Below are 15,134 nucleotides of genomic sequence, written 5' to 3' on the forward strand. Positions count from 1 at the left end.
TTTTCAGAAGGAAACACACCTACACTTGGAAATATTTCCGTGTCCCTCACGTCTGGACGAGAAGTCTTGTCCACGGTTCCTATCTCATGTTCCACGCAGGCATTGGGTGGCCCTCCCTCCCCTGCCCCTCGCACCAGCAGAGAGGGCTCCCCTGTCCTCGGGAGGCCCTCCTGCACAATCAGCTCGGCACAGACCCGAGTCTGAGCCCCGACTCCCCTCACCCGCATTCCGCCGTGTCCTCCAGATGATGCTGACCTGGCGGAGCTCACGCAGGAGCTGGAAGCAGTCGGGGATTTCCGCCACCGTTCTCCAAGCAGGTCTCTGTCGGTTCCCACTAGGCCTCGGCCACCTCACCCACCGCAGAGACCCCCCCCTCCAAGTAAGACTTTGCTGCTTTCGGCTTACACCGTGCCTGCTGGGAATAACCGCCTGTGGCCTGCTACTCAGCACCTCCCTCTGAGTCCGCTGCTGCCTCACCCGGGTCCCCAGCGCCTTCCCCGCCTCAGGCTCCTTTCTGTCTTGGTGTCAGAGATGGTCGTGTTTCTCGTGGGAAACTATGTGAATCTTTGACAGAGCTGTTCACTCTCCTGTAGCTGCGGTTCGCTTTAAGGTGCTTTCTGTTTGAGACAGTAGAGAATGGAAAGTTGAGGCGACCGCTGAGCGAGGACCGTCCAGCACCTTCCTCCCCACTCCTGCAGAAGCGGCCTTCTGTCCGCGCCTGCTGCCCGCCCTCTCCCTGCTTCTCAGGGTTCCAGTAAGCCCAGATGCCCAACACTCCAGGCGACCTCAGGGCCGCCTCAAACCGGGCGTCCTGTCTTCCGCAGGCCCAGGCCTGTGGCCTCCAGCATCCGGCCACCTGAGGACAGGCCCTTCCCCGTGAGCCCGAGGAAAGTGCACCTCTTCCTGCTCCCCCAGAACCAGTGCTTGGCCTCAAGCTTTTCCTCAACAACCTGCAAAGATATTTGTGATGTGCTTTTGAGCACTTTCTGTTTTACCTCTACTGTTTACTTCTCACCCCAAACGTGTCACCGTCAGACACAGGGATTTTCCTCAGGCTTTACTTTCCATTTAGGTTTACCTTGGCTTACGTCACAAGAGTAATGGATGGTGAGCCAGAAGCACATGACTTTTTATGTGTATTCTTTACTCTTCTGAGTTAACACTCAGAGAATAAAATACTAAATGAATAAAATTTAGGTCATATTGTGGAAATTTTACCAAAATAGATAAATACAGAACTTTTAAAAATTCACTTGGCTGTCTACAGATAACAATTGTTAATCACAACATTTCCAGCCTTTTTCTAAATATATGTATCTATACCTACATACAGTTATTTATTTTTTTACAAAATTGGTGGCCATTTTTTGTCTTTCGTCTAATGTCTATGTCATTGAACATTCTAAAACCTTTCTGAATGACCATAAGTGTAATTTAATACATTTATTCCTCTGCTTTGGTTTTTTGTTTTTGGTTTTTAGATTTTTGTCCACAAACCACTTTTAAAACTGAGTCCTAATAACTGCAGTGTGTTTTAAACCACTTAAAAATGAATTGGCTTTTAAATCAGATTTGAATCCCCCCCCCCCCGCCAGGATGTTAGATTAAAATTTGTGTTCAAATAATATTTCTCCAGAGAATAGTCACAAACTGCTTGAGAATCAAAGGAGAAAGTTAGTATCGACTCTGCGAATGCCCACCAGCCCCCCGGGCTCGGACCCTACGAACGTGTGTGGTTGGCCTGGCTCCCAGCTCGCTGGGACATGGCTCCAAAGCAGCCAGTGACCTCACTGAGATGGGGACTCTGCCTGGTTGGTTTTCACAGCTGGTTTAATGGTGAAAAAGTCGGCCTCGGACGTGTCCATCTCCTCTGGCACCCACGGGCAGTACTCGATTTTGCAGACGGCAAAACTTCTGCCAGGAGCGCCCCAGCACGCAGTGAGTTCTTTCAGGTTCTGCTCAAAGCAACGTGGGCCAGCGTTCCAAACCCCAGGGGTCTGCCCCGTGGCTCACCTCCAGCCCCTGAGATCAAGCAGGATCACCTCTTCAGTGAATATATAGACTAGTATCTCTTTACCCTCTGCCTGACAGCTCTTTCCCAAACCCATAGTTGAGGTCTTTTATAGGGTTTTCATATGGTTGTAAGAGGGCTAGAGAGAAAATCACGTTTGACGAAAAAAAATCCCACGTGTCCCTGTGTGGTGGGACTGTTCCCAGACCCCTCTGCTTCTCTCCCTTCCGAGGTTTGACTTGGACCTTGGTGTGTGTAGACAAGTGCTTGATAGAAGGCAAAATAGGAGAAATTCTGATCAGTTGTCTTGAGAGAAGAGGTAATGGGGCCTCAATTTCGCGGTAAGGGAATGCTAGTGATAACAACAGGATTGTAGAGGTGGAAAGTTCCAGAAGATGGCAGTGAGCTGCGTAGGAAGACAGTAGGTGGAGGTCAGAGGAATAGAGCACGGGAGGTGAAGCCGGGGTGCTGGGTGGAGGCAGGCTGTGCCAGGAGGGTGCGGCGGCCGGGCCAGATGTCCCGTGTGACGGCAGGGGAGGGAACGAACAGCTAGGGCTCAGCAGTTGATGGTAGTGAAGGCAGGCCGTCAGTGGCAACCCAGAGGTTTGGGTGAAGAGGCAGAAAGGGCACTTTTGAGAAAACGTGGAAGGTGTGTCAAGAATTGTGCTGAGCTGCCGAAAAAGTGGCCTCTGATGATGCTTTCTGGCTTTTACCTGGTTAGCAAAGCAGAAGGTGGTTTAACCGCATTGCCAAGACCTGTAACCATCCGGTTGGGGACAGGAGGTCAGGTCTCAGTATTACTGCATTCGTCTCAGAGTACTCCGGGGGGACAGAGGCTTGAGGGATGCGGTCTGGATCGGAGTTTGCGTCTTAACCACCATCTGACGGAGCCCCTTGCATCACACGCTTGTGAACAGATCAGCAGGCAGGGATCAGACCAGGTGAGTCTGTTTGCCTGCCTGTGTTAACATTGCTTTTCTTCTTGACTCTGTCCTGAAGCCCAAAGCCAGGACGGGGATAAGTAAACCCTACAATGTCAAGCAGATCAAAACTACCAATGCCCAGGAGGCAGAAGCAGCCATCCGATGTCTCCTGGAAGCGAGAGGGGGTGAGTGGTCCGCTGGGGTTCTGCTTCTGGTCTTTTCTTTGCCTCTTCCTACTAGAAGGGACCTAGAAGAGAAAGTAACTTCCTTCTTTCTGGAGGCAGTATTAAATGGAAACACCCTTTAGCAACATTTGATAAAACTGAACTCCTAAATTTTATTATCCATTTAAAATTACGTATTTATTTATTTGGTTTATTGTTTATTTGGTTTCGGCTCAGGTCATGATCCCAGGGTCATGGGATCGGGCCCATGTCAGGCTCTGCACTGAGCATGGAGGCTGCTTGGGATTCTCTCTGTCTCCTTCTGCCCTCTCCCCTGCTGGTGTTTTCTCTCTCAAGTAACAATACTAATAACTAGTATGTTTCTGTCTGAGTAGATTTGCCTATTCTGGACACTTTGTATAAATGGAATCATACAATATAAAGCCTTTTGTGTTTAGCTTCTTTCCCTCAGCATAATATTAAGATGTACCCATGATAAAGCATATATATGAGTGCTTTTTTCTACAATTTTTTTAAACATTTATTCATTTTTGAAAGAGAGAGAGAGAGACAGAATGCGAATGGGGAAGGAGCAGAGAGAGAGGGAGACACAGAATTTGAAGCAGGCTCCAGGCTCCAAGCTGTCAGCATGGAGCCCGACACGGGGCTCGAACCCACAGACTGCAAGATCATGACCTGAGCCGGTCGGCCACCCAACCGACTGAGCCACCCAGGCGCCCCTGTATGAGTGCTTTTTAAGGCTGAATAATATTCCACTATATGGTTACACTACATCTTACCCACTCATCAGTTGTTTCCAGGGGCTGGGAGGGGAGAATGGGGGGGGGGCAACTGCTAATGGGGACAGGGTTCCTTTTTGCGGCAATGAGAATGTTCTGGAAAGATAGTGGTGGTAGTTGTACAATTCTAGGAATACACTTAAAAAACCACTAAACTGTGTTCTTAAAAAGGATGAATTTCATGGCATGTGAATTGTATCTCAGTAAAGCTACTTTTTTTTAATGGTTTTTTGTTTTTTTGTTTGTTTTGTTTTGAGAGAGAGGAAGGGGCAGAGAGAGAGGGAGACAGAGGATCCGAAGTAGGCTCTGTGCTGAGAGCAGAGCCCAGTGCAGGGCTCGAACCCACGAACTGTGAGATCATGACTTGTGCTGAAGTTGGATGCTTAACTGACTGAGCCACCTGGGCACCTCAATAAAGCTTTTTAAAGAAGTTTTTTATGAATGTGGTGGTTAGGAGAGGTTTGAGGTTCGAAATCTACCCAGGATCCCAACTTGACATTTCCTTGGTCGTGGGCCCTGCAGAGATTTTGAGAAGTTTCAGATTACCTCCCCTGAGAGAAACACACATACACATAAAACTTTGTGTATAATGCCTCCGCCTCACTGATCCACCCCGTGAAGACCAATCCGTGTCGAGAAGGTGAACATGAGAAGCTGGAGGCTAAACCTAGCTGGTTGGTCCTGACATCCCCCCAAAGATTTTGCTGTGGTTGTTTTTAGAACAAAAAGGCAACACATCACCTGAGTAAATTAGCATTAGCGTGTAGCAGACCGTCTGGCTATTAAATCATGCCGCGCACTGTCCTGTCCTGCCCACGTCACCATCCATACGACCGTATGTTTCAGGCATCCCAGGAGAAGCCGTAAATGCCACAGCCCTGAGGAACCAAGGGACTTCCAAACCAGAGCCCCCAGTAGCGGTGGCCCCGCTCCTGCCCCGTCGGCCTGCACCCAGGGTTCCTGCCATCAAGAAGCCAACCTTGAGGAGGACCGGAAAGGTAAGAACCCGGAGCGAAGTCCCTTACTCGGGAGTAGCTCCAGTGTCTGCTTAGAGGATTCCCAGACACGGCCCCGTCCGTGAGAAACTGCTTGGCCGTCGCTTCCTCCTTCATATCCCCGCCGCGTCGTTGGCTCTAGCCGAGCAGAAAAGCCAGGAATCTGTCACTGCCATGGAGCAGCTTGGAGGTGTCACGCTTCCCAAACGTTCCGTCTGAGCCCCCAGATGGAGCCGCCGTGGGATGCGCTTCTCCAAGTGCTCCTGTGTTTCCCGCTCGTGTATATCTGGTCGTACCGTACACACTTGATTTGTGCCAGAAAACCGACGGGGAGTTCCTGGATTAGCGGTGTCGACCAGCTCGTGGGCGGCTCGGACGCTGGGGCTTCGACGGCTTCTCTTGCCACTTTTCTTGCAGATTGTTTTTTGCTCTCGCTCTCAAGCTTCTCAGCCTCGCTTGCTGCTTCAAAGACATGAGTTTGTCAGGACAGTCGCAGCCCAAAGACTGGCACCTGTAGAGACATCTGGATCTTCCGTTTGATCCCACTGTTCTAGTAACGGGACCCTCGGTAATCCCTTGGCTGGTCATTACAGGGTGACCGCTGCTTTTCCACCTGTGGAAAGTGTGTGTTGTGGCTTTGACGCTTGCTCTGTGTGTCCAGCATCCGTCTGCCTCCCCATCTGCGAGTCACACGTGTCCATCTGCCGGGCCTCCTTAGGAAGCAGACCTCTTTCCTCCTCCTTTCCCCTGTCCCTGTTCTGTCTTGTCTCTGGGAAGCCAGGGCAGAAATGGATTCATTTTCTCAGGCCACTGCACAGGGCTTACAGTAAAAGGCTGGTGGAGAAGGGGTGGTTTTTGCAGTTTGTGTTCTAGAGAGCCAGAGGACGTGCTGATGCTGACGGTACAAACGGCCCCCCGCAGCACGGAAGCTTCCTTTGGCTGCGTGCAGTTCTGCGATCGTTTTGAATTGGGGCCAAGGAAGTGACACTCCCGTGCGAAAATTTCCATCTTCCGTATTTAAAAATCAAAGGCTTGGGGCGCCTGGGTGGTTCAGTCAGTTAAGCATCTGACTTCGGCTCAGGTCATGATCTCGCAATCCATGGGTTCGAGCCCCGTGTCGGGCTCTGTGCTGACTGCTCAGAGCCTGGAGCCTGTTTCAGATTCTGTGTCTCCCTCTCTCTCTGACCCTCCCCCGTTCATGCTCTGTCTCTCTCTGTTGCAAAAATAAATAAACGTTAAAAAAAAAAATTTAAAGATCAAAGGCTTAAGGAGCAAGCCAATCCATTAGCCTTTCGGTGAGCTGCACACTGTAAGGGAGGTTCCTTCAGCCTAGCATGGTACACACTGAATTTTCAAAGCCGTGGCCTCAGAAAAGATCGGGGCTTTTTTTTGTTTTTTGGTTTTTTTTTTTTTTTTTGAGGTTTGCTTTTAATCAAGGAAGAGCATAACCCCGTTTCTAAGGTGACAGGAAAAAAAAACCCCAAAAAACTTGTGTCAAAATAGTCACCGTGTGGCCCTGGTGTTAAAGCTTCCACTCCTGTTTTGTTGGACCTCCTGGTACTTCACACGTGTTTCTCCTGTGCCGTTTTGTATCTGGTTACGTTTGCGCATCCCGGACATTCTCAAATCTTGAATTTGCTGGAATGTCGTCTCCGCCCCATCCCTGCTCCCCTGCAGACAGCGTCTGGGTGCTGATTCCTGCTCCCCCAGCGCTGGCCTCTTACTGACTTACACTCTCTGTCCTGCCTTTTCTCAGCCTGAGTCACCGGAAGAACAGTGTGGGCAACAGTCTGTCCATTTCACAATCGGGCCCCCAGAGACCAGCCTTGAAACCCCTCCTCTAGCAGCCGTCCCTCCTGTTCCCAAACCGAGAACACTTCAGCCCAGGAAGGGGACTGACAGGAAGGCAAGTGGGGGGAAGCCGGTGCCCAACGACGCCCCTCCCGCGGCCGGAGCCACCCCGCCACCCCCTCTGGAGGTGCTGCCCCCCGCGCCGCAGGCGCCCCCGAGGAGGAAGAAGTCCGCCCCCGCAGCCTTCCACCTGCAGGTGCTGCAGAGCAACAGCCAGCTTCTCCAGAGCCTCACCTGTAGCAGCAGTGACTGTCCCCCCGCGCCCCGGCCTGACCAGGGCGTGCTCTTTCCACAACAGGCGCATCCTGGCCCCTTGTCTGCTGCTGGTGCCCAAGCGGATGGTACCAAGGAGACACAGCCAGAGGCGGCCTCCCTTCTTGGTGATTACCAGGATCCTTTCTGGAACCTTCTCCACGACACTCACCTGTTGAAGAATGCCTGGCTTTCCAAGAACTCTGACCCACTGGACCCCGGGCCTGGGAGCCTTGGAAGAGCACACACAGCCTCGCTGCAAATCAGCGCCTCAGCGGCCGACAACCTGCCACCGGAGCATGGGCCGAACGACTTGGGTCACTGGATGACAATCAGTGACAAGGACAAGAGGACCGTGCTGCAGGTGTTTGACCCGCTGGCAGAAACATGAGCAGGAGGCATGGACCACAGCTCTTTCCGAGAACGTGTGCCTTCTTCCCTCTGGCATCTCTTTCCAGGGCACAGCCCTGCACCTTGGCCTCACCCTCCCGGGTCAAAAGAGACCTCTATTTAAAGGCACACTGAAAACACAGTTGTCCTTCTGTCACTCTTGTGTCTCTTATTCAATAAGATAATTATTCAGCCACGAAGATATGTTTTATTCCAGATGTGTGCATTTTAGTTTCCTAGAATCTGGTTAGATTCAGCGTGTAGACTTGAGGAAAGAGAATCTAGCTGATAATGTCCAAGAGTCTCTCTCTCATTGGATTTTAAATGGTTTTTCAATTTATGTGTGTATGTGGGTTTTTTAAATTTTTGTTTGTATCTTACAGATATTGGGAATAACTTTACGGTGAACCACCTGAAGGTTGATCCATAAAACTAAAAGGTGTCTGGGACCATTAAGAGCTATATACCTGGCCTGCTGATACGAGGTTACAAAAAATAGTAATAGTAAAAGTTGGAAGCCCCCAATAGATCAACCAAATGAGTATACATTCCTGTGAGCCCTTGTGTTTACTTATATACGTGTAAACAGACCCTGATCACGTGAGAAATGGTGTCCCACACGGTTTTGGGTCTGAAGTATATCCCATTTGCTGAACGTGAGCTGAAGCCGGCTGCAGACTCCTTCCCGCATCATGTCTTGGATAGTGCCTGCCCCATAAAGCGCTACAGTCTTGAGCCCACGTGTACTAAACTGGTTTTTATACACTGACTCTTCCCTATGAGAGAAAACCTCGCGGCCTCTTTCTCCTCTTACATTCCATACCAAGTAAAAGCACAAACCGTGAAAACCCGTACCGGCACATGACATTGGTCCTCATTGTTGTATTATGAAGAATATTTATTTTAGCCTGTGCCTCCCTATATAAGAAACCCCAGGGCAGCATTTTTGGGTTTGCTTATCTATCTGTTTATTAGGCTTATTGTTTTCGTCTATACATTTTTCTATACATTTGCAACACCACTTCTTGCCCTAGTCCATCATTTAGAAAGGTATCACCTAAATATTAGTTTACATTTTAAGAATAAGGTTATAAGGTGTAGAATCCGTTTGGAGAGGATACCGTATTTTCGGTAACAAGAAATTCACTGGTGAAATCTTACTGTGCCACATACCATATTTAGGAGTTTTTAAGGCCCTGGAGTCCTACGGCAGTGATTCTGTGTTATCCCTAACGTGACCGGAGAATTCCTGCACTAAATGCTAATGGTTAGGATGGTGATAATCATCCTGCCTGGGGGGTAACCACTCTGTTTTTACCTCTAGGGTTTCAGAATTATTTCTCATTGCCACTCTCGGGATACCCTGCAGGTTATTTAAATTTGGCGCTCAAAACAAAAAGAAAACCACCACATTCATCACATTTCATCTGAAAACCGATTAGAGAAAAAGGTATTAGTGACCCACAGAGATAAACTGAGAGTATATGTGATTGACCAGTGGTAAAAGATGATGTTTCTGGCCTTAGCTGATGAGGACGTTTTCTGTAGTAAGTACTTCATATCCCGTTACGTCTCATAAACACGAGTAAACAACATCATTCTTGAAGAGTTAGGGGGAGAAGGAACACAAGATCGGTAAGCGTCCCAGAGAAGTGAAATGATTTGCCGGGATCCACTTTGCTACTGAGGGTACGATTGGGAACAGAATCAAAGATTTCTTAATTCAAATGTTCTTTCCTCTGTCACCTCTTTTTCCCATCAAAAAGGAGGTGAATTTGAAAGCAGGTATGTGTATCACAGCAGTGACTTGCAGTGATGGAAATAGGCCTAATTTTAAGGTTTCTTCTTCTAGATGCAAGTAGCCATAAGTGGGACAGAGAACAGAATTTTAATTAAGAAAGGTGCTCATCACACAGGTGGCTCATAAGAGTCTGACATTAAGTATTAACACAGAATTATGTTGACCTCAGGAGGCAGGTCACAAGAAAAATTATCAGTAGTTTAACATAAAGAATTGAACAAACATGTGATAAGAGGTGTTCAAATTTGGTGAACAACGTAGACTGAATTTTGAGGTGATCGTATAGGTAAGGTTCACACACCAATGTTCTCTTTAAAAAAAGGACAGTTGGAATTGCCTTATTTATTTTTTAAATCAGTGCTTTGATAGTTTGTAGGTTCCCTAGGTTCACAGCAGAGTTGGTTGAATAATCTGGACAATGAGCAGCTGCCATCCTGGGGATTTCATCCTGTGGGTTTTTTATTTTTGGTCTTTCTCTGCTCCCATACAGGCCGTGCAGTTTCTTTCATTACTACTCTGTAAGACGGTCCAGTTCACTGCAGAGGATTTGAAGCACAGAACTTTATAATTCAATATTGTCTCTGTGACCCCAACATTATATTCCCTTTTCCAATGTAATTTTCTCCAACATCTTGCCTAATTTTAAAGTTTGTTCCAGTAAATGACTGAAATTAGGACATCTGCCCAAGCAATTCCTGTAAAAGTTTAAAGTTGTTGAAATTCAAGATACAATAAAATTTTCCTGATACGTAGAAGTACAAACAAAGTAATGCATTAAAACATTCACTTTGTAATGAAGCAATTTTCTCAGAAAGCTGCAAAAATTATTTATTGGGTGACTAGTGATTAATAAAAACCCTGTAATGTTTATTTGAAGTGATAATTTGTACTGCAATTGTAAAAATGTCTATTAAATATTTTGTTTTGTTTTTTAATTTGGCTTGTTTCTTTGCAGGTGTGGAGAGAACTATGGGATATTTTCTTTGGCTAGCCTTCTATTCTGGATGAAATGTGATTACTGGTTATTCTTCTGAGTTTGGGTCTTGGTGCCTTTTTCAACCATCACATTATGTTGAAAAAACCTCAAATTCATAATATGGTTAAGAATTTATGACTTGAATGTTGCCAGCAGGGACCACTGCAATAATATATGTAATAACCTCATGCTACATTATCTATAAGACTTGAGAGATACACGAATTCTCTTCTTATGGGATTTCATAACAGCTTCCAAAACCTTAGACTGCTAGGTTGATGTGAGTACATTATTGTGTGGAAGCAGGAAAAAGGGAGCAAACTATGTTCTGTCCAGGTTTGTTCTTAGCTAATTACCACACTAAATATAAATGTTTTCAGATGATTGTCGTGAACAGAAAAATACTGACCATCTCAAAATAGTAAAGTTGGCTAGTCTCTCCTGACCAGTAAGTACGATATTGAATTCGCTTAATCTGAACGCACAGCTCTGTGATTTGGATGGGCAGGAAGGAAACAGCTGGATACAATGCCTGCCTTTTCCAAGGTGGTGGAAGAGAGATTTGAAACTCACTGTCATATAGGGCAAACTGTTTATGCCTGTATAATAACCTCTATCTCAGTGAGGTAGGAGAGTACAAATGATAGAAGTAATTGTGAAAGAGGTCAAGGAATATTTGAGAGGAGAGGATTAGGAATTTGACAAATAGCAAAGTGGGTCTATGTACGTGGAAAAGATGTTAGCTGATGGGAAAGCATTTCAGTGGACCATAAATGACTGTTTAGGATATTATTCTGTGTATAATAGAAGTAGTGGGCAGCAGAACTACCTACATAAATCTGTGTGTTAGAGTGTTAGGATTGCAGGGTTTGTCTAGGCTAATAGCAAGTCTTCAAAGCATCTTGGAATATAGTTTATAAACGGAGTGAGGTAGAGGGCCAACATCACCTTGCTGAGAGATAGTTATACTGCATATACCATTTATTAAGTAATAAACCATTCCCCTTATTTCCTTTAATTAGGTTTCTCAAGGTTATTCAATTTTATTGACATTTTCAAATAACATTGGGATTTATACAGCCTATTTCTTTTTTTCTGTTGGTTTTTTTAAACATTTTTCATTAACTTCAACTTATCTTTAATTTGCCTCTTTAATTTTGTGTTTTCCTATTTTCTCCTTTTCTTAATTTCTTAATTAAAAGCACTAGATTTCATTATCTTTAGTCTTTCTCACTTAATAGTAAAGACATTTAAACTTCTGTATTTTCCTGATTATAGCTTTAACTGCACCCTATGCATTTTGGCATGAAATTGATGTTTGCCTTTTCATTACTTTCTAGTTTAATTTGCTTTTATTTACTCTTTCATCCAAGGGAGACTACTTTTCCAGTAGTTAAGGGTTTGTTTGGCATTTAAAAATTGTTTACTCCAAATTTTTTGGATTGTGACCTGAGAATATGCCCTACCTAGATAAACATCTACTTTTTAAAATTTATTAAGGTTTGCTCTATGGTCAAGTGCAATGTTAGTTTTTGAAGTGTGTTCATCAAGGTAGAATAAAAAAATTTTTAGTAGTAGGATACAAAATGTGTGTGTGTGTGTGTGTGTGTGTGTGTATTGACTGCATCATTCTTGTTAAACTGTCATGAAATTCTAACAATTTACTGTATTTCAGTATACCTAACACACCACCCATATACCATACTATACCATACCATTATAAGATATACCATATATATACTATTATTCTTAAGGTGCTATGGGCTGAATGTTTGTGTCCCCCCAAAATTCATATGTTGAAATAAATCTTAACCCCCAAAGATGATGGAATTAGGAGGTGGGATCTTTGGGAGGTGCTTAGGTCATGAGGGTGGAGACTTCACAAATGAGATTAGAGTTTGTTTTTTTAAGTTTATTTTGTAAGAGAAAGAATGAGCAGGAAAGGGGCAGAGAGAGAGAATTCTATATCCTGACGTGGAGCTCGATCTCAGGAACTGTGAGATTATGACCTGAGCAGAAATCAAGAGTCAGACGCTTAACTGACTGAGCCACCCAGGCTCCCTGGGATTAGAGTTCTTATAAAAGAGACCTCACTGAGACTTCCCACCTTCTCCACATGTGAGGACACAGCAAGAAGTGCCAGCTATGAGCTGGAAAAGGTGTTTTACCAGAACATGCCCATGTTGGTGCCATGATCGTGGACATCCAGCTTCCAGAACTGTGAGAATAGATGTTTGTTGTTTATAAGCCACCCAGCCTCTGGTGTTTTGCTATAGCAACCCGAACAGATAAGAGGCTTCCGACTTGATTACAACTGTTCATCTATTGTGAGATGCAGCCCAATTACAGATATTAAAATAATTTTTTAATGTGTCATAAAATTGATAAAATATGGTCTCTGTAGATTCTTTTGGATTTTCTATGTAGACAAGCTTATCACCTGCAAACACGTTTTGTTTCTTGCTTTCCCATCCCTGTACCTTTTTATGCCTTTTTCTTGCCTTATAGAGCTGGCTAGAACATTTAGCACAATGTTACATAAAATTGTTGATAACAGACATTCTCCTCAAAAGGAAAGTGTTAATATTTTTGCTATTAAGTATGATGTCTCTTGCTTTTTGTTCTTTAGACACCCTTTTTATTAGGTTAAGGAAATTCTCTTCATGGATTGCTAAAGTATCTTTTTCATGAATAGTTGAATTTTATCAGACTTTTTTTTTTTTTGCATGTATTGAGGATTAATTTTTCCCCTTTTTGTTGGTTAATACGGTGAATTACTCTGATCAATTTTCACTGCTAAACAAGTTTACATTCTTGATATAAATCCAACTTGGACAGATTATATTATCTTTTAAATTATTACTAGATTTAGGTTGTCAGTATTTTTAAGACTTTTACAAGTATGTTCATAAATGAGATTCTCTCTTTTGTACTGTCCTTGGTATCAATGTTTCACTAACCTCACAAGTTGGGGGGGTCTGCTCTTTTCTATTAACTGGAAGGATTCAATATTGGAATTATTTTCTCCTTAGATTTTTGGTAGAGTCACCAGTAAAGTCAACCAAGTCTGTAGTTTCTTTGGGAGAAGATTTTTTTAAGTCACTGATTCTGTTTCTGTAATACTCATAGGACTACTAGTGTCTACTTCACGAGCAAGTTCTCTACATCATGGACCAGTTGGGTAAGCTGTATTTTTCTAGGAATTTTTTATTTCATCTAAAATTTAATATTGCTGACCTAAAAGTATTTATAATATCTTCTTTTAATGTTTACATTATAGTGATAACTCCTTTTGGTTCCTAATACTGATAAATTGTGCCTTTTTCTCTTAAGTGGTCTCACTAGAGGTTTGTCAATTTTATTAGCCTTTTCAAAGAATCAACTTCTAGTTTTGTTGAGACTCTGTTTTATGTTTGTTTTCTACTTAACTAATTTGTGTTATTTTAAAATTCTTTATTTTATTTTATTTTATTTTATTTTATTTTATTTTATTTTATTTTATTTTGGTGTTCATTTTTCTAATTTCTTGAGACCAGTGCTTAGCCCATTCAACCATTTGGTCAAATTTGAAAAGAATGTATATTCTCCATCCCTTAGGTACAGTATTCTAAATATTTCAGTGGGTCAAGTTTGGAAAGCATGTAGTTCTAATCTTATATTCTCCCCCTCTTTTTTTTGGCCTGCTTGTTCTATCACTTCCAAGAACCATCTAATAAAATCTCCCACGGTGTCTATTTCTTCCTTTGGTTTTCTCCATTTTTGCATTATATAATTTTAGACCATATATTCACATTTATATATACAATTCAAATTTACTATTTTCCTAGTGAATTTATCTTTTTCACTATGAAATGACCCTCTTTTTCTCTAATAATTCTTGCCCCAGAGTGTGTTTTATCTGATATAGCTACACCATCTTGCTTTTGGCATTTGCATGACCTGTCTTTTTCCATCTTTTAAAATTCGGACCTCTCTGTGCCCTCAGGCTTCAGATGGGTCTATTATAAATGGCATATAATTGAATGTGATTTTCTTATCTAGCCTGATATATTTATCTTTTAACTGGGATATTTAGTCCATTTACATTCAATGTAATAATTGCTATATTTGGGGTTAAATTTTACCATGTTGTCTATACTTTCTCTATGTACTACCTGTTCTTTGTTTCTTTTCCCCTCCTTCAATGCCTTCTTTTGGATTTTTATCATTCCTATTTTTCTCTTAATTTATAAGTCATTGTACCATTTTTGTTGGTTACATTTTTATTGGTTATCTTAGAAATTACAACATGTGCCATTAAATTCTCCAAGTTTAATGTTAACTTTTAGTCTACCTTCCTCTTGAATTGGACAGTGACCTTGGAACACTATAACCCCATATATGCCATCCCAAATATAGTTGCTGTATATATATTTAAAAAAAATTTTTTTTAACGTTTATTTATTTTTGGGACAGAGAGAGACAGAGCATGAATGGGGGAGGGGCAGAGAGAGAGGGAGACACAGAATTGGAAACAGGCTCCAGGCTCTGAGCCATCAGCCCAGAGCCTGACGTGGGGCTCGAACTCACGGACCGCAAGATCGTGACCTGGCTGAAGCCGGACGCTTAACCAACTGCGCCACCCAGGCACCCCTATATATTTTTAAATAGTACATATTTTAATACCCACTCATGTCATTGTTCTTGTTTTGTACAATCCATTTTTATTTAGTTTATCCAGATAGTTGCCTCTTATTTCACACTACATTTTTTCTTAAATCTCAGCACCCCTGGCTAGATCATTTATTTACCTTCTATCTGAAGTGCATCTTTTCACATTTCCATTACTGAAAGTCTATTGGTGGTAAACTGTTTTAATTTATATAAAATTATCTATCTCATCTTAATATTTTTAATGTCTTATTTTTACTGAAAGTATAAATCTAGAGTTTTCCTTCAGCATACTGGAGATCCCATTGCAATGTCTTCTGG

At 43.4% G+C, this 15,134-nt stretch overlaps 1 protein-coding gene across 5 annotated transcripts in view; it reads left to right on the forward strand.

The window, feature by feature from the left end:
- SYNJ2 (synaptojanin 2) overlaps positions 1–10,122 on the forward strand; it is a 104,856-nt gene extending 94,734 nt beyond the window's left edge. For 3 of the 5 annotated variants that reach the window (XM_043593115.1, XM_043593114.1, XM_043593116.1), the window contains 5 exons: positions 245–379; positions 1,826–1,938; positions 3,011–3,119; positions 4,745–4,896; positions 6,650–10,122. In XM_043593115.1, coding sequence (XP_043449050.1) covers positions 245–379; positions 1,826–1,938; positions 3,011–3,119; positions 4,745–4,896; positions 6,650–7,387 — 1,247 coding nt within the window. In that variant the 3' untranslated portion in view covers positions 7,388–10,122. Of the gene's footprint in view, positions 1–244; positions 380–1,825; positions 1,939–3,010; positions 3,120–4,744; positions 4,897–5,310; positions 5,462–6,649 lie in introns of all 5 variants that reach the window. The other 2 variants (XM_043593118.1, XM_043593117.1) reach the window with 2 other exon arrangements.
- The last annotated feature ends 5,012 nt before the right edge of the window (positions 10,123–15,134 follow it).

The sequence above is a fragment of the Prionailurus bengalensis genome, chromosome B2 (genome assembly GCF_016509475.1).
Source record: "Prionailurus bengalensis isolate Pbe53 chromosome B2, Fcat_Pben_1.1_paternal_pri, whole genome shotgun sequence".
Taxonomy (NCBI): Eukaryota; Metazoa; Chordata; class Mammalia; order Carnivora; family Felidae; genus Prionailurus; species Prionailurus bengalensis.